General features: G+C 39.3%; 2 protein-coding genes across 2 annotated transcripts; both read left to right on the top strand.

The window, feature by feature from the left end:
* The first annotated feature begins 6,286 nt into the window (after positions 1-6,286).
* Positions 6,287-8,943, top strand: LOC116266556 (cytochrome b6-f complex iron-sulfur subunit, chloroplastic). Its single transcript, XM_031647805.2, has 5 exons — positions 6,287-6,649; positions 6,781-7,016; positions 7,330-7,447; positions 7,674-7,856; positions 8,501-8,943. The coding sequence occupies exons 1-5, from the start codon at positions 6,608-6,610 to the stop codon at positions 8,606-8,608; spliced, it is 687 nt and encodes a 228-aa protein (XP_031503665.1). The 5' UTR covers positions 6,287-6,607; the 3' UTR covers positions 8,609-8,943.
* Positions 8,944-11,993: 3,050 nt separating this feature from the next.
* LOC116267273 (tyrosine decarboxylase-like) lies at positions 11,994-13,759 on the top strand. The gene has a single exon (XM_031648908.2). It carries the CDS (start codon positions 12,185-12,187, stop codon positions 13,691-13,693), a length of 1,509 nt encoding a protein of 502 aa, XP_031504768.1. The 5' UTR covers positions 11,994-12,184; the 3' UTR covers positions 13,694-13,759.
* Positions 13,760-20,529: the final 6,770 nt, after the last annotated feature.

Raw genomic sequence — 20,529 nt, 5'->3', positions numbered from 1 at the left:
CCCAATGAATTGATTTATTTCTGTGTGCCTATGTGTGTGTACACACATATATATATAAATATGTGTGAATAAAAAACTATGCAATGCAAGCTTAACAACATATTTTTTTTAATAACAACTCGGTGATAACTTTTTTTATAATAATAATTGTTGATGTAAAATACAATTAGAGCGTGTTGTACTCAACCATGGAGAAACAGTTTCACGCACACACGGTCCAATCAATTCGGGAGTTTGTAACACATCAAGGTAGGGCAACATGTTTCTTGTAAGGTACTTTGAAGACAATATTTTTAGGCCAGTGTGCTCTTCTTTCGTGAAGATTCGCAACCTCCGCTATAATTTATCAGCTGTAAGCTTGTGGGACCTTGGTGTAGAACCATAAACGTCCTCCAACTTGACTCGCTCTAGCAGATGAGCATAGCTAGGGAATTAAATGTCTGGAAAAGGGCCATTGTTTTCGGTATCCGTGCTGGAGCTTTTTTTGTTGTCAAACAGATGCACTCCAAGCTACCCCAAAAAAAAAGCCAAAGCTCCTCTTTTCTTTCTTTCCTCCACTTTCATGCTCTAATGCTATTTCAAAACTTGTGTAGAGAATGATCAATTAGAGTATTGCACATTACCGTTTAAAAAATAGCTCACATGAAATCAAACTAAGAACTAGGGCCAGTCCGTGCTTGTATCAAATCTCATGGGTACCTCATTTTTGGATTCTGATTCTCTATGTAAGGAATGAAGTTATGCGTGCGTTCAGATTGGAAACGAATTAAGTGAATGGTTATGAGATAGAGAGAGATCCAATTTTTTTTTTTCTCCATACGAAACTTGATTAACGAAGCTTACATTAATAACGAGGATTCGTTTCATTATTTTCTTGACAGATGCAACTAGCAGAAAGCAACAAAAAAACGATAAAGAAGGCCTTTTATTATGTGAATAATTACATAGAACATAATGCAAACAAGTACAAATCGAGAAAGGGTAGTCGTCAGATTGAGCATTATAAAATTATATCTAGCAAACTAACATTGCCCAAATTGTCGATCTATGCTTCTTATTATATATCCAGCTGTTATCTTCAGAATAAGTCGGCGACAGCCATGGTCACCGTGTTTAAAAATTTCTCGACTTAATTTGTGATCTTCTGAATGTGTTATAGCGTTCTTATTATATATCGATCTGTGAAAACTTGGTTACCTTTTTATACAAGTTCAGGTAGCGATATTTTCTGGAGGAAAACTGCGGCAGAGTTTCGTTTCCTTTCGGAAGAACGAATCGATGGTTGCATGCGTTAATAATAACATGACGCCTTTAATTATGAAGCACGGCCGCAGCGAAATGCGACAGAAGAGAAGCACCAATAAATCTGAAAACGAAGATGTCGATATCCAATTTTCCTTCTTTATCATGATTTCTTGGTGAATTCCATCAACTTCAGATCGAAATATAAGAGAATAAATTCAAAAAAGTCCGAAACCCTTTATTTTCACCAAATTAACCAGTTAGACGGCAGATGATTCCGCTAATACTTTCAAAGATGGAAAGAGAAGCAACTCCCAATAAATGAGACGAGACAGAGAGAAAGAGAGAATCACGAGTCCCCATTCTCCAACAAAAAAATATAAAAAGGCGAATAAAATTGGAAGGTGAAGGGGAGACACCATTATTGCAAGGCTGAAAGGGGTGCCGTTATCTGCAGAATGCCATGCGTGAAGCGCATTTATGCTTTGTACCTTCTATCACTTGGTGGAAAGGGTTCTTCTTCTCATGCCCAATTTCTAGGTGCTTGGTCATTGAACCACAGAGACGATATGGCGGGGTTATAATCCTTTCGCTCGCTTGAATCATGGCTCTGCATCTTCCTCCAATAAATTATGATTTTTATTTGGTCACAGTGTTAGTTCAATTTTAATATGATAGAGAAATAGTTATTTCTCAAACAATGTATATACGAACTAAAATCAAGTTGTTAGGTGCCTCATGCAGCTTATGTTAGAGGCCATTTACATGCCTTTGATAGACTTGTCGATATATTAATTCATAACGGTACACTATAAATCATTTTGGCAGAGTTTCACCTTCCTAAGTCTAGGAAACTATTATTTACTGCATCTACACATAGGTTTTTCTCTCTTCTTGTTGGGTTGGGTGAGCAAAAAGGAGTATTTCAACCATTTCTCTATAAAGTACTAGGTCTGTTTTCGTCTCTCGTTGGGTGAGCGAAAGAAATATTTCAATCTTTTCTCGATAAAGTACTAAGCCTGCTTTTGATGTTTTGAAAAAATATAAAAGATTGAAGAATGACAACCCAAAACCTTTTGATCTGCTAATCCACTAAGCTATGCAGCAATGGCATCCATAAGGATGGTTTCCTGTGAGCCTTGAATTCTTGACGTCCCCACAACTTGTTGGTTCTCACAATTCCAGCCACATGAGCATATTTTTTTTCTTCAAACCTTTAACTCCAAAGGAAAAAAAAAGTAAATTACTAACTTGGACCGTCGAATTTATATTGAGGTGGGTCATGGATATCAGATATTTTTTGCCTATCTATAGTTTCATAGGGATCCTTAGGAAACTTATAAACTACTATAATACTAATCCAAATCCAGCTAGTATGCTATTCGTAATTGTGACTTGTTGTTCAATTAAATTTAAGGTAGGGGTTCGGAATCTTCAACATGGGCAGAGATTTGCTAGCTGTGCAATTCACGGAGTGGTTCTCTATTCGAGGATCAAGGATAAACAGGATCGGGAACCGGATATGGTCCCATGGTGGTGTCAGTATCTGAGACTGGATCTGGTTCCCCCACACACATGGTGTCAATGCTCATAAATGACGGGAGGCTGTACCGCTCCAACATGAAGCCCGTGAACAATGGGTCGGGTCCACAAGAGGATGCTGGATGCAATTAATTTTTAAGAGCAACCGTTTTAAAACGGGGCAACCTCATATCCGAATGTACGAATTGCAGGCTATCTTCCAGACGAGATCCGGCAGTGGAAGAACCGGAATGGAATGGTGTTTTTCATAGTATCAAAATCACATGAGAATGTATAGGTGCATATGGATCTGAACAGAACCCGCCGCCGCTAAAGACAACTGTACCGGTGAATCCCATAGGGACTAAAATTTGTTTGTTTTTCTAAAAAATCAGGATATCTACATTCATATTAAATTCTTTAAACAATGAACTTGACCAACTGGACGGGCGTTGATCATGAAGCAAGTAAGACGCACGTCTCCTGATGTATGTACACTTTAAAGATGCAAAAATCTAAGAACTGTATCCAATTTAGAGAGAGCATTTGGAGACAAAGTACAGAAGCATATTAATAAACTATTAAAGCAGCAAGGTCAATGACACAGGTTGGGTATCACATGCTACTTGGATCTGATAAGGCTGGGAATGTAACGTTTGGGATGGCATCTTTCATGCCGTCTAAGGATCTGATTCCGGTCGAATTTTTTATGCTCTTCGAATCATGTACATACATTGAAATAAGAGTGGATTTCTAGGCATTAAGCTGCCGATCGAGTGATGGAAACAAAGCATTAAACTGCTAAAACGGTAAATCTCATTTGCAGTGCTTCAATCTTGGAAATTTTCCACCCAGATGATCACCATTGATGCATTATATTATAGTTCCAGTTAAAAATTCAGCAGTAACTGATGCCGAAATCCCCTTGCAATCTCGGCTTTACAAAGCAACTCCCCCTGTCCGTACCTTGATAGAAGAGAAAGCTGGAACCAGGAAACCGCTTTTGCTTTCAGATTTGCTGCCAACTTTCTCTTCTCTTCCCTTCTCTTTTTTCTGTTCTCATCATATTGCCTCTGTTAATCTCTTCTCATTTCTCTCCTTTTAAAGGACGCCTTTCTTTCCCGATAGGCCCTCCTTCCGGAAGATTACTACGGCCATACTGTATTGCCATCCACCGTTTCACATGCTTCTGCGTTCTCTTTCTGCATATTGTTTGTTTTTCGCAAACTTTTTCCTTTTACAAAGACGGCATACACAGTATTCTGGGGTCCTCACGAAGCAGTCTTTTTCCTTGTTCATACCAATAGTCTTTACTGTACATGTCCCTACGATTATATATATAGGTAGCCATGATCATGTCCTCACAGTGGTGGCACGCTCTGTTCAGCAGGTAGGAGCAAGCATCAAGAGTTCTACCAGAAAGAGGCTCGCCGATACGGTATCCGCCATGAATATCCCGCGTGTAAAAGCGACCGCAGAGAAAAGAACGAAGAGCAGTCATACCCTGAAACTAGGTTGTGGTTAACGCCATTCATGATTTGGTACAATCTGCTTATGAATCACGCAGGGGTTGAAACACAAATAAGTCAAGGTGAACATAGTGAAAGAGATAAGACAATGATGCCACGGTTATTGTGCATGGAGGAGGGAGATGTAATGGAGTTACAAAACGCATCAGATATAGCAGGGAATTTCATGCATGTTCAGTACACAGATTTTTAATACAGAATGTTGTGACTTATGGATAACTGGGATCTTAATCTACAATTTGACAAATCCTTGCACTGAAGGAGTCCCCACTTCAAAATGGGCATCAGATATCAGATATTCCAAGTACTCAAGCACCTTCTCCTAGAAGTTCACCATTCTCCTCCGCCTCCCCGTTCAGGTCTTCAAGTTCAACCTTAGGTAGAAGGAGAGGCAGGTGATCAAGGCATACTGTCGTGGGGTTGTCAATGGACCAGCTTGTGTCTCAAATATACATGTTTCTAACGCACCAACTTCTTGTTCAAGAAAAACATGGTGTGGCTATGGATATTGTTCCTGGATCCAACAATCCAAAGTTGAACATAATTGTAACTTATTCTCAGAACAAGAACATGTATTTTATATGCGTCCTAAAAACATAAAGTTTTCTCTCTTTCTTTTTTTTTTTTTTTTTCAAAAAAATCTAACAGCCCCTAAGACTCTATTATTTGGCAACAAAGCATGGGAGATTATGAACCGACCACTATGCGATTGGAATAGAACATGCATGGAAGAGCTTGGGACGTTGGTATGTTTTTACATTCGATTCAGTTTCATAGGCCCTGTTTATTCATATGCATTTCATTCACGGTGGCATCCAACTAATTTCTATTTTAGATGGCTAATCAGATTTACCAACTTTCTAACATCACCAGGCATGATTGGAAACTCCAGGCAATTAAATCAAGAATTTTGGTTTCCGACCAGATCAATAGATTGTAGATTACCCCGTCTCATGCAACTAACGAGGCGTTTCAATTGAATTCACTGTAAAAATCTGTGATCCATCAAGCTAAGGATCTTACGTCAAACCTAAGGATCTGTAAATTTGAACCTCAACTGAAACAAGGGTCTGACCCGGTTATGCATAAAAAATCTGATCTTACCGCCTTCGAATCTATACTCGGCTACAAAATAGCAACTTTTGAATACCAACATGATACCAACTCCAGTTAAGGAAGATCCGACCAAAAATGGTGGATCGGACATCAAGCACTTCACTTGTATCTGATTCAACACATGCATCGGCCAAATTCAACATTTCAGCTGAGCCCCTATTTCTTTATCGCTATCTTCTTACCCCGATATCTCCGTTTTTGAGAAAAACAATGGCTTGGTGACACTTCGAACAAGAGAGGCCACAGAGATAGATTCTACGGCCTTTATCCTAATGGTGTCTCAGACCAGATATTCTTTCAGCAGAGTGGTTTCGCTGATCTCCAACAGAATTTTGAGCTTCAGCTAGCAGAATCTGACTTGCATTTGCCAACAGCACCAAACTACTAAATGAATGGCTCTAGTTTTTCTAGCCAGCAAGTTGCGGACTATTGGAAGAAAAGAAATGCTTCCAAAAGCCACTTCAGAATTTAAATGAACCATATGATGATTTCCATGGAAGAAGAGTGAAGAGGACAAGGGTGAATTAGAAAAATTCAGATCAGTGAGTCAAAGTTTTTTACAGTAAACAATGACCCAATGAAAATTTTAAATTCTGCTCAGATCCAACTCATTATTAAATTATCCCTGCAAAAAAAGTAAGTTGCTGAAAAACGATTTGACTTCAAGCATTTGGCTGTCTTTGAGAAGTAACGAAAAAATGACTTCGTCTAAGCACTTGGAAATACGACGATGGAGCAGTCTCGGCTGGCTTTAACTTTTAGAACGCTAAAAACCGCCAGCAATACGATCTCTAAGAAATTGAAAAATTCATTTTCTTCTTGACGTTCAATAAAAGAAGAATTTGACAAACAGAAAGCAAAATTGTGATTTTCCACTAGGACGAGGACTCGTTTTTCGCTTCCCCACCTTGTTTTGCCTTCTTTCTTTTTCTTGCTTCAAAAGAAGGGCGGCGTGTTTCACCTGTGGCTCTGCAACAGCCCACAAAAGCTCCAGAGTCGGAGTGTCCCCTCGGATGATCCCGAATATGTGGCTGTGCGTGACCATGGATTCCCATTCAGAAGCTCATCCTGTCCCTTGCTCTCCGCACCAAACTCCTGCACGACTCTCCTTCCTGCCGACCGCCTTACTTCCACTATTTACACCGCTTCACGACTCGCACTTCACCATCCGCGAACAAATCAAGTAACTGACCACAGACATGGCTGCCACAGCTGCATCTGCTACTCTTTCTCCTTCTCAGGTACCCTGATCAAATGGAAAATGCATCTTGCCCAACTCATCGTTTTCATGGGGAATATTTGAAGTCAGTTGGATTTTGCTCTTGCTCTGTTGGTTTGGGTTGTGAACTCGACTCGTGATCATTATCTGCAGGTGGCTTCCACCAAGTATGGTCGTGGCTTCAGGCCGTCGCTAGAGCCGCCGGCAGCGGCATGGAGGAGGAGGAGGAGCAGGAGGATGGTGGTGTGTGAGTTGGCGAGCGTAACGGCGGATGATCGGGTGCCTGACATGGGGAAGCGGCAGCTCATGAACCTGCTACTGCTCGGCGCGGTTTCCCTGCCCACTGCAGGGATGCTCGTTCCCTATGCCTCCTTCTTCGTTCCTGCTGGGTGGGACATTTCTCTCTCTCTCTCTCTATCTTTCTTGATCTCCGTCACTTACGTTGGCGAAGATAAATTTTGTCCTCTGTTTTTTGACGAGGCATCACTTTCACTGGTGGGAAGTCAGTCACCCACCAGTTTGATCAACAAGTTTTTGTCATGTGGGTCGACAAGAGGGCGAAGGAATTTTCAATTCTGTGAATTGCCAAGAATGATATACGTTAAGGCATCATGATTCCGTTATTATTTGTGAAAGTTTCAAGAAGTTGATTTTTCAGGACTAGAAATAGTTAAATGCCCTGTCTTTCTGGTGGGAATGCAGGGTTGGAGATGGCAGCAGCGGAACTTTTGCAAAGGATGCCCTTGGAAAAGATATTGTAGCAGCCGAGTGGCTCAAGACACATGGGCCTGGTGACAGAACGCTAGCTCAAGGGTTGAAGGTAACTTTTTTAAATTCTTCATTGTGCTTTGCTCTGTGACATATGTGTCTCCAATAACACCAAATTTCAAGCAATGGATCGAAAAATATTCAGCATTCTAGGCTTTAAATCATTTCATTATGTAATGCAGTGGTGTTCTGATTTCATTGTGGTCTAGCCTTGTCATTTTCCACTCTGATTATAACTATGGATGCAATCAGTATTTCATACCTTGTTTGATATGCAGGGGGATCCGACCTACCTTGTTGTGGAGAACGACAGGACGCTTGCAACATATGGCCTCAACGCCGTATGCACTCACCTTGGTTGCGTCGTTCCATGGAACTCAGCTGAGAACAAGTTCATCTGTCCTTGCCATGGTTCACAGTACAACAACCAAGGGAAGGTTGTTCGCGGTCCCGCACCGCTGGTAAGGAATACCTTTTCACTTGTCTTTTCCTATGTATTCTTTTTGGTCAGATTGCATCATAGACCATACAGAGACAAGTCGATCATTTTTTTTTTTTTCAGAATTTTGCAGTCTATATGTCGTTTTATTGAAAATAAAGATATGATATTAAAAAATGTAAAGCACCTTCATTGTTGAAAATAATATCATACTTCGGCATGATCCTGGCCCGATAAACCGTTCAAACCTCTTCAGTTTTCATAATTCTTATTCCTTTTCATATATATTCTACATATTTTGTTGCATTTTGCCATGAATTTCGCCAAAAGCAGAGAGCCTTAGAACATCATGAGATTTAGCAAGACTTTTCTCGAGCACCAAATTTGTGTCTATGCTTTTCCCCCGAAAAACTTTGCGACTTCATCCCATCCACAGGAAATAAACATTTCAAACAAGTGAATCAATCAAGAAGTCTTGGATTTTTTCCTGGCAGCTGTTTCAATTGACCTAAGAATTTACAGTAATGACAAAGTTTCTGTTGCGACTACCGATCGATGAATTTGCAAATGTTACAAAATTTGTGTTGGTGTCCGTGTCATCTTATCTTGTATTTCTCGTAGGAAATTGTGTGTGAGGCCTTGTGACCACTGAGTTTGTGTTTGCAGTCCCTTGCTCTAGCACATGTTGATGTAAATGTTGATGATGGTAAAGTAGTGTTTGTGCCTTGGGTGGAGACGGACTTCAGAACCGGTGAAGCCCCATGGTGGGCTTAAAATTCAGGCGCAAATCCCTACTGCAAGTGGTGCGAAGAAAATCCACAGTCAGTGTTTGAATTGAAGGGGGAAGCTGTTACTTACTGTGTTTTTACGTGTAATCCACCTTCATTCCTGTAATATATAATTATTAGGCAATAAGTATCCTGGGAGCAGGAACATAACCATATATCTGAAGCTGTCGGTGTGCTTTGTCAAAATATTGTAGTTTTTGTTCTTCCTTTGTTTGTTTTGGATGTGCAGTTAACAATCTTGGCATGGACAAATTTGTGTGGTTTGAATATTCCATTCCTATACTGGACGGCCATAGACTGCTTTCCTTCCATACTTTAATTGAACTCATTGGCCTCTTTTGCGTTCAACTAAAAGTTTTCTGAAACTTAAAACTTTTAGCCACTATTTGTTTAGCAATTTTTATGGTGTTGCTCAATTTATGTTTCCATCGTCGAGAGAAGGCAGTAAAAATAAAAATTAAGTAAAGAAAGAAAGTTCCATCAAAACAGTTAAAAATCAAGGGCGTGGTCTTGCTATCTTTGCTTCTCTATGAATTTTTGCAAAACAGATCCTGAGGTTAATTACTGTTCACTTATGGACAGAATATCAATATTAAATAGACTGTCATTCTTGTTACAAATAACAAGGCCGATTCCATAAAAATGTAGTTTTATTCTTTATTTTAAAAGGAAAAAAAAATTGTTTGTAGGTCCAAATCGGCCTATGTTTTTCCGTTTTTTGGCGCTCATTGAATCATTTTGGTAACTATGCCTGATGCGGTAAGAAGAATGCACATAAAAAAAAAAACATGTTTCCTTTAGTAAATATCAGATTTTATAAGCCAAAACGAGAACATTTAACAGTTTATTTTAATGAATATTAATATTTAAACATTAAAAAAACTTTTCTTTCTTATAGGTTCATAAATCTTTCCAATGTATGAGTTTCAACTGGGGAATTCTGAACCACTAGGACATCAAATATTTTCTTCAAAAAAGAAGATTGCTGATACCCGTTTGCAGTTATATGCAACTGCAATCAATTGTTTGCTATTGTTACCTGAATACTATCGATTGAGGAACTAAGTTACGACACGACAAATTGGTCTTGCTTTTCAGCCGGTTTAAACTTAATTTTTGAGCTTGATCTGCATGTACAATTTGGGTACTGTTCGTAGGTGGCTTAATTGGCAAGACTTGACGCTGTTGTCATTTATATGGGTGGAGAACAAGGGCACAAACAGTTCAAGATTTGAAGCAAAAAATGTATTCGGAAGGAAAAGAAACAATTAAAAAGCAGATCGAAGTCAAGCATTTGTTTTGTAAGTTCGTTCTAATGGGCGCATCTTCAAGAACGTCGATGCCACTTCCCTACCTGTCATCCCTTCCAGTATCTAAATGGTGTATGATTGCTGCTGGTCTAAAATTCTTATATCTGAGAACCATTTCTGATCTTCAATCAGAAGTTTTTTTTTTCCACTGCAAAAAGGTACAACAAAGTTTAAATGTGGATCTTAGGTTTGTTTGACATAAGATTGGTTTGATGAATCATAAATCTGACCACAGATCTGCTTTTTTTTTTGTTTGTCATATTAGCAAAAAAAAAAAAAAACATGCTATGTATCCACAGATTTAAAATATGAACAAATCAAACGCCCCTCATAGGGCATCGATGTGTCTGAATTGTGTGTGGAAGGAGGTGAAGAAGACAGAAAAATGCATTTGCGTGATAAAGGACCTTTTTTGGACAAATGGGCACCTGCAGGAGAAGCTGATCCCTATGAGAATCACTGTAAACGACATTGCTGGAGGAAACTTATTTCAGACAACATATGCTTTAATGGCCGCTTGTATCTCAATCTTGGTGAATCTTAGCACTGCAAATTCATTTATGAGAAAACCTAAAACCCTGTTGAAAGCCAACACCTTAGCATTTAATGGAAGCTCAAAATATGTTAGTCTTTTTGCTTCATTTCCTCAACTTTTCATCACACTGTCGGCCACAAAACTCGCTTACGCGTTTTCACCAGACATGACACAACGTAAAATAGTTTTATGTACGATTCTTTCTTCATATATATCCTTGGTGCAAAAAAAAAAAAAAAAAAATCATCTAAGAGCTTTCTTAATGAACAAGATAAATTAAAAGTAATTTAAATTGCTCAATCTATCCTCTCGAATTTTAGTGCCTTTTATCTTTAACAACTGCCCCTAGACTATCGTTAACCGTATCTTTTACACCCCAAACAGTACTGAAAATATTAAAAGCCTTGCGAATGGTAATGTCAATTACAGATGGATACATGATCCGCCATTTTTATGTTCTTATCGAGAAAAAAGTCCTTCATTGCATTTAAAAATTACCTTAAGAACGAAATAAGAAGGGCCACTGCAATTTCATATGCATTCTTGAGATCCATGATATCGAGGGCAATGGCTCAATGCTGCTTACCTCTGTACTTAAGCTGATAGGGAAAATCAATTATTTGATTGGCCTTGACATGAACATCAGATGTCATGGAAAGGACCAACATTTTCAGAGCCTGTGGGATCCCATCTGATGAAAAAGCCACATACGACGGTCACCACATTTAATTGGCGACGCCCTTCAATTATTTAATGCCTCCGCACTCTTTTGGATTTCTTGCTCAGAATGATGACCTTCCTAGCTAAGGGTCGAACGTCTACGACTTCAATGAGCGGGATTTTTGGTCTAAATTAAGAAATCGTTTCAGATTTGGATTTAATAAATGACATCTCAAATTTATTTTACACAAACATTTCATAAACAACACTTTACATTATGAAAATCAGTTATGGATTCGGCTCAAAATTTGAGTTGGGATTCAGATGTAAATATAAAAATCAAATTCCAAACAGATTCAGCTTGTGAAATCGAATTTGTGGATTTAGATTTGGACATAAGTTTTCTTCGTTCATATTTGAATCCAATGTTTGAGTATAAAAGAAATGGATATAATTAATATATATATCTAATTCCAATCCGATTGGTCGATAGCCCTAACTACCACTAACAGCAGAGAGGATTTCTGCATCAGGGGGATAACGATACAAGAAGCACCTTGTATCAAGAAGCTTGCGCTTCCCACTGAACAAACATTCAAGAAAAGATCATTTAAAAGAAATAACGTGAGAAAGGAATGAAAAAATTAAGTTAAAAACCTAAAATATGTATGTCATGAGGCTGAGTTAATTAAATGGAAAGCATGCACAGATTAAAAGTGCCGGCAACTGAACTCCTCCTTCTCAAACGAAAAGAAACAAAGTCAGCTTTGATTTTTGGTCGTATGATTCTTGATTCTTTTTCTTCTATATAAGGGCACCATTACCCATTGTATAGCACAAGCTCTCACCTGCTGTTAATAGAATACATATCCTCTGCTCCTGTTCTATCTCATTTCCGCTGTGCGTGCTAACAATTTCTCCCACCGCCGAAGCACCTCACTACACCACCACCATCCTTCTTAATTCGCTCTAGCTTCCAGTAAGAAAAAGAAACCATTGCCACCTTCTCTGCAGCATCCCTGAACCATCCCTACTCTTCCTTTTTCTTTATTTTGACATGGCCATCCCCACCAGTATTGACGCCAAAGAAAGTGTTAGACTGCTGGACTCTCAGGAATTCTGTCAACAAGCCCATCGAGTCGTCGATTTCATAGCCGACTATTATAAGCACATTGAGGACTACCCAGTGCTCAGCCCCGTCGAACCTGGTTATCTGCGAAGGCAATTGCCGGAAACCTTCCCGACTTATCCAGAGTCCATTGAGAAAATTCTTCTTGACGTCAAGAACAGTATCATCCCTGGCCTAACACATTGGCAGAGCCCCAATTTCTTTGCCTACTTCCAAACCAATGCTAGCACAGCTGGGTTCCTAGGAGATATGCTTTGCGGAGGTTTCAACGTCGTCGGACTTAATTGGGTCTCGTCTCCCGCTGCGACCGAGCTCGAGACCATCGTAATGGACTGGATGGCTCAAATGCTTAAACTCCCACCTGCATTCATGTTCCCTACTAATAATGCCAGCCATGGAGGAGGTGGGGTTCTCCATGGAAGCACTTGCGAAGCAATTGTCTGTACCCTGGTCGCTGCTAGGGATAAAGTCCTAAGCAAAGTTGGGTTCCACAACATCACCAAGCTTCTGGTTTATGGCTCTGACCAAACACACTCCGCCTTAGAAAAGGGTGCTAGAATCGTTGGAATCAGTCCTCAGAATTTTAGGTCGCTGCCCACATCCGCTGCCACCGGATATAGCCTACAGCCGCTTGCAGTTCAGGCAGCCATGGCTGATGATATAGCAAAAGGCTTGATCCCTTTCTACCTGTGTGCCACAATTGGCACTACTGGTGTTGGTGCTGTGGATCCGCTGGAGGACCTTGGCCTCATAGCTAAACGATATGGAGCGTGGCTCCATGTAGACGCTGCTTATGCTGGAAGTGCATGCATATGCCCCGAGTTCAGGCACCACTTGGACGGGGTGGAACACGCAAGCTCCATCAGTATGAATCTTCACAAATGGTTTCTTACCAACATGGACTGCTGTTGCCTTTGGATAAAAAACACTACTACATTTGTGAGTGCATTGTCCACCAACCCTGAGTACCTCAGGAATTCTGCCAGTGAATGCAAGAAGGTTATCGACTATAAAGACTGGCAAATAGCTCTGAGCCGGCGATTCCGATCCATCAAGCTGTGGCTTGTAATCAGGGCCTATGGCATGGACAAACTCAAAGAGCATATACGAAGTGATGTCATGCTTGCCATGGTCTTTGAGAAGCTAGTGAAGGCAGATGAGCGGTTCGAGGTTGCGGCACCTAGAAGATTTGCATTAGTCTGCTTCAGGCTTAGGTCCGACAGTGAGCGCCTGCGATCGATGATGAATCATAAGCTGCTGGAGGCGGTTAACTCTACTGGGAAACTTTACATGACTCATACTGTTGCTGCTGGTGCTTACATACTTCGATTTGCGATAGGCGCGACCTTGACGGAGGAGCGCCATGTTCGTGCAGCTTGGACAGTCATACAAGAGCAAGCTCGTCTCCTTCTCACCCAGCGAGCTCAACTCCTTTAAGATATGCAGTAAACACGTCCGCTGCAAACTGAACATCATCAGCAGAATAAGGGTGTGCCTTTTATTTATTTGCTGTTGTTTCCAAGGTATGCCTATGCTAGCTACTGATCCTAGTGGCGCCTTCGGTTCTTTTATTTTTGTTTTTGTCTTGTTTTTTTTTCTTTCTGGTATCAATAAGTAATTGTATGTGCCAATAAGCAACTTCAGTTCTTGTGGAATTGCTGGCTCTGATGGCATCAATGCACATGCTTATTTATTGATCAGTAGCGTCATTATCTTTCCTGAATGCGGGATCTCAATGATTTTAATTCCCTTTCATTCTTCCCTTACTAGACATCTTTCCATTTCATTTCATGAACCAATTGTAACATGTCATCAAATTTACAGGAAAAGTCGAAGAAAAAAAAATGAAAGGTAGGTTTCACAAATTTCGGAGTGATGAGTGGGATTTTTATCCTACTACCATATGAAACCCCCTTTCACATCCCCCAAGGTGTGAGTTTAACGCCTTCTCAGGGTAACATTTCTGCTGTCCTTTAATTTGCAGACCAATACCTCTTCTTTTGCAGCACAATAAATTCCACAATACCTAAAACACAAGTTCAATTGTCTTATCCCGTACCTATTGACTCGCACTACCTCCTTCTTGGACGACCTTTGGATCCTTTGGGATGACGATGAGTTCACTTTCCTGATGTATTACTTTGGTTTTTATGTCGTTATCGTGAAAAGGTTCTTGATTGTATTTCAAAATTGACCTTAAGGACGAATTAAGGAGGGCTACTGCAACTTCATAAGCTAGCTAGCATTATTCGGATCCGCTACCTTGAGGACAAAAATGACGACCACCATTTTCCATTGAGTGAACGAGTTCTGTATCCTAGACATAGCTAGGTGATAGCAATTTGGACATGACCTCCCCGATCTGATTAGCAAGAACCTTGGCAACAGTAAGGTATATAGCTGCAGGAATAACTAATGTGTGGAGCATCATTCGACTTCGGAAGCAGCGTGAGGATCACAGTAATGTGGAAGGCTCACGGCAGTTTACAGTTTCCACAAAACTCATAGAATAAAGCACGTAAGATCTTGTTTAATAGTGCCCCAGAAACTATAGAATAAATCCACTCCAAACCCATCGAACCTTGGCGCACGCCAACCCGCTAATCCCTTAATACCCAGTTTTATTTCTCGTTCACTGAACGACAGCAGCAATTTGTTTGGAGAAAGATGAGCGTACGTAGTGGAGCCAATACTGTTGACCTGAGTACTAAAGCTGTTGAGGAAAATCAATACTAGTGGCATTATCTATATGAAGACCAAGGGATGCTCAGCCAACAGCCCATTAAGGTCGCTTCATTCTGCCTTCCATGATTTGGTGGTCGGCTTTAGAGAAGAAGAAGAAGAAGGGGTTTGGATTTCTTGCTCAGAAGAATGATGAGCTAATTCCTCAGAACAGGTAGCTGTACGAACTATTTTTCCACAGATAGCCAGCGGCTTGTTGTCTCAGCCAAGATCTACGGATGCATGGTTTCACCTACCCGTAAGCAAGCACGTGTACAAATGACTTGTGCAGATCCTACTTCTGATTTAATTTTTCAACCATCCAATCGAATTCATGCTCGCCACTCAAATATCGACTTGGATCTGGCAAAGATGCGACCCAGTTATGGTAATTGCATCTCAATTCCGAGTAATAAGCAGGATGCTAAATTCTATTAGGAAAGATTTGACAAAGGCTGGAAGTGGAGCAGAATGCCTGCGTTTTGCGTATCTACGGATGAAGCATGTCATCACAAAGGGAAATCCGCAAGCAAGCCCATCGGGTCGTCCATTTCATAGCCCACTAATGAATGCGATGAATTTTTTCCTGTTTGTATTGTTGGCGCATGGAACCCTACTTTTCTGTCTTGTAGAAAACTTGTTCATCATGAATACTGGATTTTATGTGGCTTTGTTAAAACAGTTGATAACAAGTGCTTTGAAGTTTTTGGGCTGTGCCTCAGTCCAAACCCCTCCCTCTAGCTGTAGAGTAGGCATTTTGCAGTCTCAGACAGGTAGTGGTTAATAGAAAATGGCCATCAAAGAAAGACTAATGCGATGAGAGGGGAAGAGGACAAAAATTGGCACTCCCCAAATCGGCATTCATGTCCGGTCTTCTTTTAATTTGCAACAGACTGCAATCTTCATCTTGAAGAAGATCCTAAATATGTTTTTACAATAGGGCTGGCATGACATGTGCAGTGTAGATTGGATAGGTCTTATGGATGGAAGGTTTTGGTAATAAGGATCTCACCTTGATGTATTAAGGGCAATGTGTTTATGGTTCCTTCATCCAGTAATTGATTTGGTAATTAATGTAAAATAATTAAGCCCAAGCTCGACTCTTATTTATACAAGTCGAGCTCGACTCATATGAAAAACAAGTCGAGTTCGATTCGTTGTGCAGCCCGGGGACCATAGAGTTTTTTATGAAAAATGTTATTTGCAGGCCATTAATTTCTAAAGTTTTTTTACGTGTATGCACCATAACTTAATCAAAGACAACCTCCCATTTCCCCCAAACTCCGTCGAATTTTCTTTTTGTTGTTTTCCTCTGAGTTTTCTTGTTTTTGTTGTTGTTTTCCTTTAAAATGAATCCACCGATAAATAATTATGATATGGTTGGAAGTAAGAAAACCGTCAGAAATATTAAATATATTTGTTCTGCAATTTTATAAGAATTCTGATGGATATATCATAGGGTTAAAAACAATTCCAAAATTCAGCTACCATCATTTGAAATTAGGCGACGAATCTTGAACGCTTTGAAACTTTTGTTCCAAATATTACATAATCGTTACCACCATTCAGATTTTTCGTCAATGCTTCATTTAACTTAAAACTAATATATGGTTTCATATGTAAAGATAACTAAAGAAACAGCAATTATGCACGTACATTGAATAAAACAGAAAAAGGCACTCGGAGCTTCTAAAAAACCGGAGCTAACAGCATCTTGTAAATTGTTAGGAGTTATTAATATATAAATTATGAAAATTGCTCTGAAATATTCATATGAAAAATGAAAAGTTTGATTGGGATCCGTGTGAACAATTTCCCACAATAACTGATGCTTGCCTGCGTCGTGGCACCAAATGGACGGAGTATACCGACATACCTTTCAGCAATTTTCTTTTTAATCATCAACTAAATGTGCATTTTAAAATTTTATATATAACAATGTGACATAGGTAGTCTTCAAAGTTTCAAGCTACATATTTGGATAAGCGCTTTTGCTTGTTTAAATACTACGATTTTATAAAATTTAAAATGTTTAATTTCATCCCAAGTTACTCATGAATTGCTGGAAATGCAATGTTTATTTTTTAAATAATTTTTTTTGAATAAATACAGTATTTTTTTCTCAAATCTGTCTTTTTCTTGAAACGCTTAAATCGGGCAAGAGAAGATTCACTTTCTTTCTATTTCCGTTTTTCCATTACGTTCCATGGCTACCAAATAAATAATAAGATTCAATTTTTCAAGTTCTTTCCTGCCCGTCAAACATAAGATGAAAAAGATTGTCCGTTGAGGTGATTTCCAAACATGTTTCCCCTCTTCCTTGCCCTGCAGCTTCCCTCATCGCACCTCCCTGGTCTAATCCTGCAGCTTCCCTCATCGCACCTCCCTGCTCTACTCCTGCAGCTTCGTGGGTGAGCGGACAACCTCGGTGACTAACAGTTATCGTCTGGTGGCATCTGCTTCGTGTTCGGGCTGCGGTGAAGGTCTTCAAAGCTCATCCCCAAGCCTGCTTTAAAATGGACTTGTTAAGAAGACGCTGGAGCTCTTCGTCCCTCTCATCGTATTCACCATCAACGGAAAGCTCTGAGATTTCCACGGGCTGCAGGTTTCTCTCTCTCCCCTCTGCGATGAAGTAGATTCCCTGATTACTTCAGATTACCTGCCTCTAGTTGCTTGTGATTTTAATCCTCAGGCATCCAGCTTTTTGTTTCGCGAGGTTCTGATTCCCTGATTTCCTTTTTTGTTTGTTTGTTTGTTTGTTTGTTTTGCATCGTTGTGTTTCTAAGGGCTTTTATTTTTTGTGACCGGAAAAGGGTCTTTTCGTTTTCTGGCGACCGTTTTAGGGCTTACACTCTGTTCCAGGAATGAAACCCCACAAGGTTTTGTTTTAAGAGAATTTGGCAGCAGAACGTGGTTTTGCAATATTTCAGACATGAGCGGATAACACATGTTTTGCGATAATTCAAACGCTTCTATAAGGACGATTCGTAAATCGCAAACGCAGGCTGTTTTAGGGAGAAGTTGAGTAATCTTTCGAGAAATCTTTGCTTTGAATGTGCGATTAGGAGCTTGGTTGAAAGTTTGAAACGTTTTCCTGTTCAAGCTCTGTTTTAAGGTCTCACGGTCATTAGTGTAATGTGTGTAGAACGACAGGTTCTGGACTTTTTTTTTTTTTTTTTTTGCTGACATGAAAATAAAATACACCTGATTCTAGCTTCAAAATAAGCGTTTTTTGAAATAGTTTTGATGCTAAAATTAAGGTCTGACTAACTGGAGCATTACATGCTTACGTTTTGAAACTTCACCCTGACAGTAGTTTCAGGTGTAATTTTCAATTCAGTATGATCGGATTCGTAACTTATATTTGTTAACAGCATCTTGTTAGTGGGTTTCTACAAGTGAGAAGAACACTTCAATGCTGGATAGTGGATAACCTTGTAGACAGCTCTTATGCATCTTATGAAAGCTCCGTACTGTAGTTGTATTTTCATCTTGGTTGCAAGCATAATGAAGTAGAACTGTTTTATGTTTTTGATCTTATTGCATGTAAGTACAGTTTGATGTGATTTTAACGGATCTTCATGTCAATAGGAAAATCCGTCTTTTAGAACTTCTACTTTGTGTACTTTTTTTTTTTACAGAAACTGTTCTGAATTGTTAAAAAAAATTGTAAATTTTGGTTTCCTGAAATCCTCTATTTTTCTATAGAGCTAACAAGCGCTTAGTTTTGGTATCATATCTTTACAATATAATGTCTTTTTTACCCGGGTTTGTGAACCTATAAGAACTGGAAAAGTCTGCCCTTGTTTTAGAGCAAATCTGTTTTACTTTCGCTTTAGGGATTGAAATCTGGATTTGAGTTTGATTTTTGGTCTGAAGTTTCCCTAGTATCACTAATGTCAGCCCACAAAATTTCAGGATTCAGCCTTATCTTTAGGTGAGTAAAGTTCCTTCCTCCTGGTGAAATAGCATTTGATGTCAAGAACTTTGATAAAAGAGAAAATCTTCAATTCTGTTTAAAAACGTTTGAAAAGTGTTTTCTCACACAACGATAATGCCTTTGCTTTATTCTTAGTACCTCCCCGAGTAGATGGAGAATTTCAAGTTTCTGTTGTCAATCAATAGAAGAGGAAAACTGAAAAATTTTTGGATATGAGTAGTAAGGAAAAATCCTATGAAACTGAGAAAATTAAGATTAGGAAATGCTATTGACTCTGATGATTAAGCATCTACAAGGATTTAGCATGAAAATATCCTAAGAGAGAAGCCATAATGCTCTGTAAGATCTTGGCAGGTAGCAAAATGAGAGTTGAGAGATGGGCTCGGGGCTTGTGTAGTCGTTCATATGAGTCAGTAATCAAGAGTACCGGGTAGGCATATAGGTGATTTATGTCTATTCCGCGAAGATGATGACTTATGAACCTTTGGCATGTCGAAAACCCGTAAGGTGAAGCGGGTTGGAGATGTGACAAAGCTACACATAACCACCAAAGCGGTGGAGCTTCGTAGTAGCCTTTGGGGTGGTGAGGTATTCCCTTAAAGGTGAAGGTCGGCCTGAAAAAGAATCAAAGGCAAGAAAAAAAAATCAAAATGCAAAAAGCCAAATGCAAAAGAAAGAAAAAAAAAAGAAAAAAAAAAGAAAAAAAAAAAGCAAAAGGTGCCTGCCAAGAGGTGAAAGACATGAAGGCTGAACTCTTAAGGATTGAATGGGACAATCTTTCGTGGATGTGTGATTTTGGATTCAATATCTGCTCCTTTTTTTATTATCTAAGAGGTCGAGGATGATTCCTTTATCTTCATATTTCGGAAATTGAAAGGCATCCCTTCTAGAGCATCGGCAACATTGATGCGAAATGAAACTTGATACTTGATAGGTACTGTGTGTAAATGAAGGTCATATTATTTGCACAACACAAGCACTCAAGCTTATGAGTTAAATTGATTATTTTTTAAAGTATTTCACAGTAAAAACTTGACATCTCTTATTCCATACATAGAATAGATGAAACCCCTCAAACCTAGTCCGTCATGTTGAATGTGACAAATTCTCCATTATTTCCTTTGTCTCAGGAGAGGTAGACCATGTGGGACAAGATATGAAACTTGACCTATTATTCCATCTTAATGAGTGTCTTCAATCTGCATAACCTAGACTTAGGGTAGTTTTTTTCAAAAGCACTGGTCGATTTGAATGTTGACGTTTTTTGCAAAATTGACTAGTCTTGTTTCTCAGTCATTTTGCAAAATTGACTAGTCTTGTTTCTCAGTCATTTTGCAAAATTGACTAGTCTTGTTTCTCAGTCAGGTATTTTACATGTCCAGCATAGGTGAGGGTTATTTGTTTGATTTGTTTTCAATAGGATGTTTAGTTACACTTTTTTGAGTTTTGTTTAGTTGGGCAATTGTTGGTTAGATTTTATAGTGGTTCATTCTTTTCTTTCTTTTTTTTTTCTGCTTTAGTGGTTTTGTAACATAGTTCTTGTCGTGTTTAGTTCTCACTTTCATTGTGGCATGGTTTGTTTAGGAGCCTTGTCGAATGGTTGATTGGTTTC

Source organism: Nymphaea colorata, chromosome 1, assembly GCF_008831285.2.
Source record: "Nymphaea colorata isolate Beijing-Zhang1983 chromosome 1, ASM883128v2, whole genome shotgun sequence".
NCBI lineage: Eukaryota > Viridiplantae > Streptophyta > Magnoliopsida > Nymphaeales > Nymphaeaceae > Nymphaea > Nymphaea colorata.
Note: the sequence above shows the minus strand (reverse complement) of the source record. Positions and strands in the feature narration are given on the sequence as shown.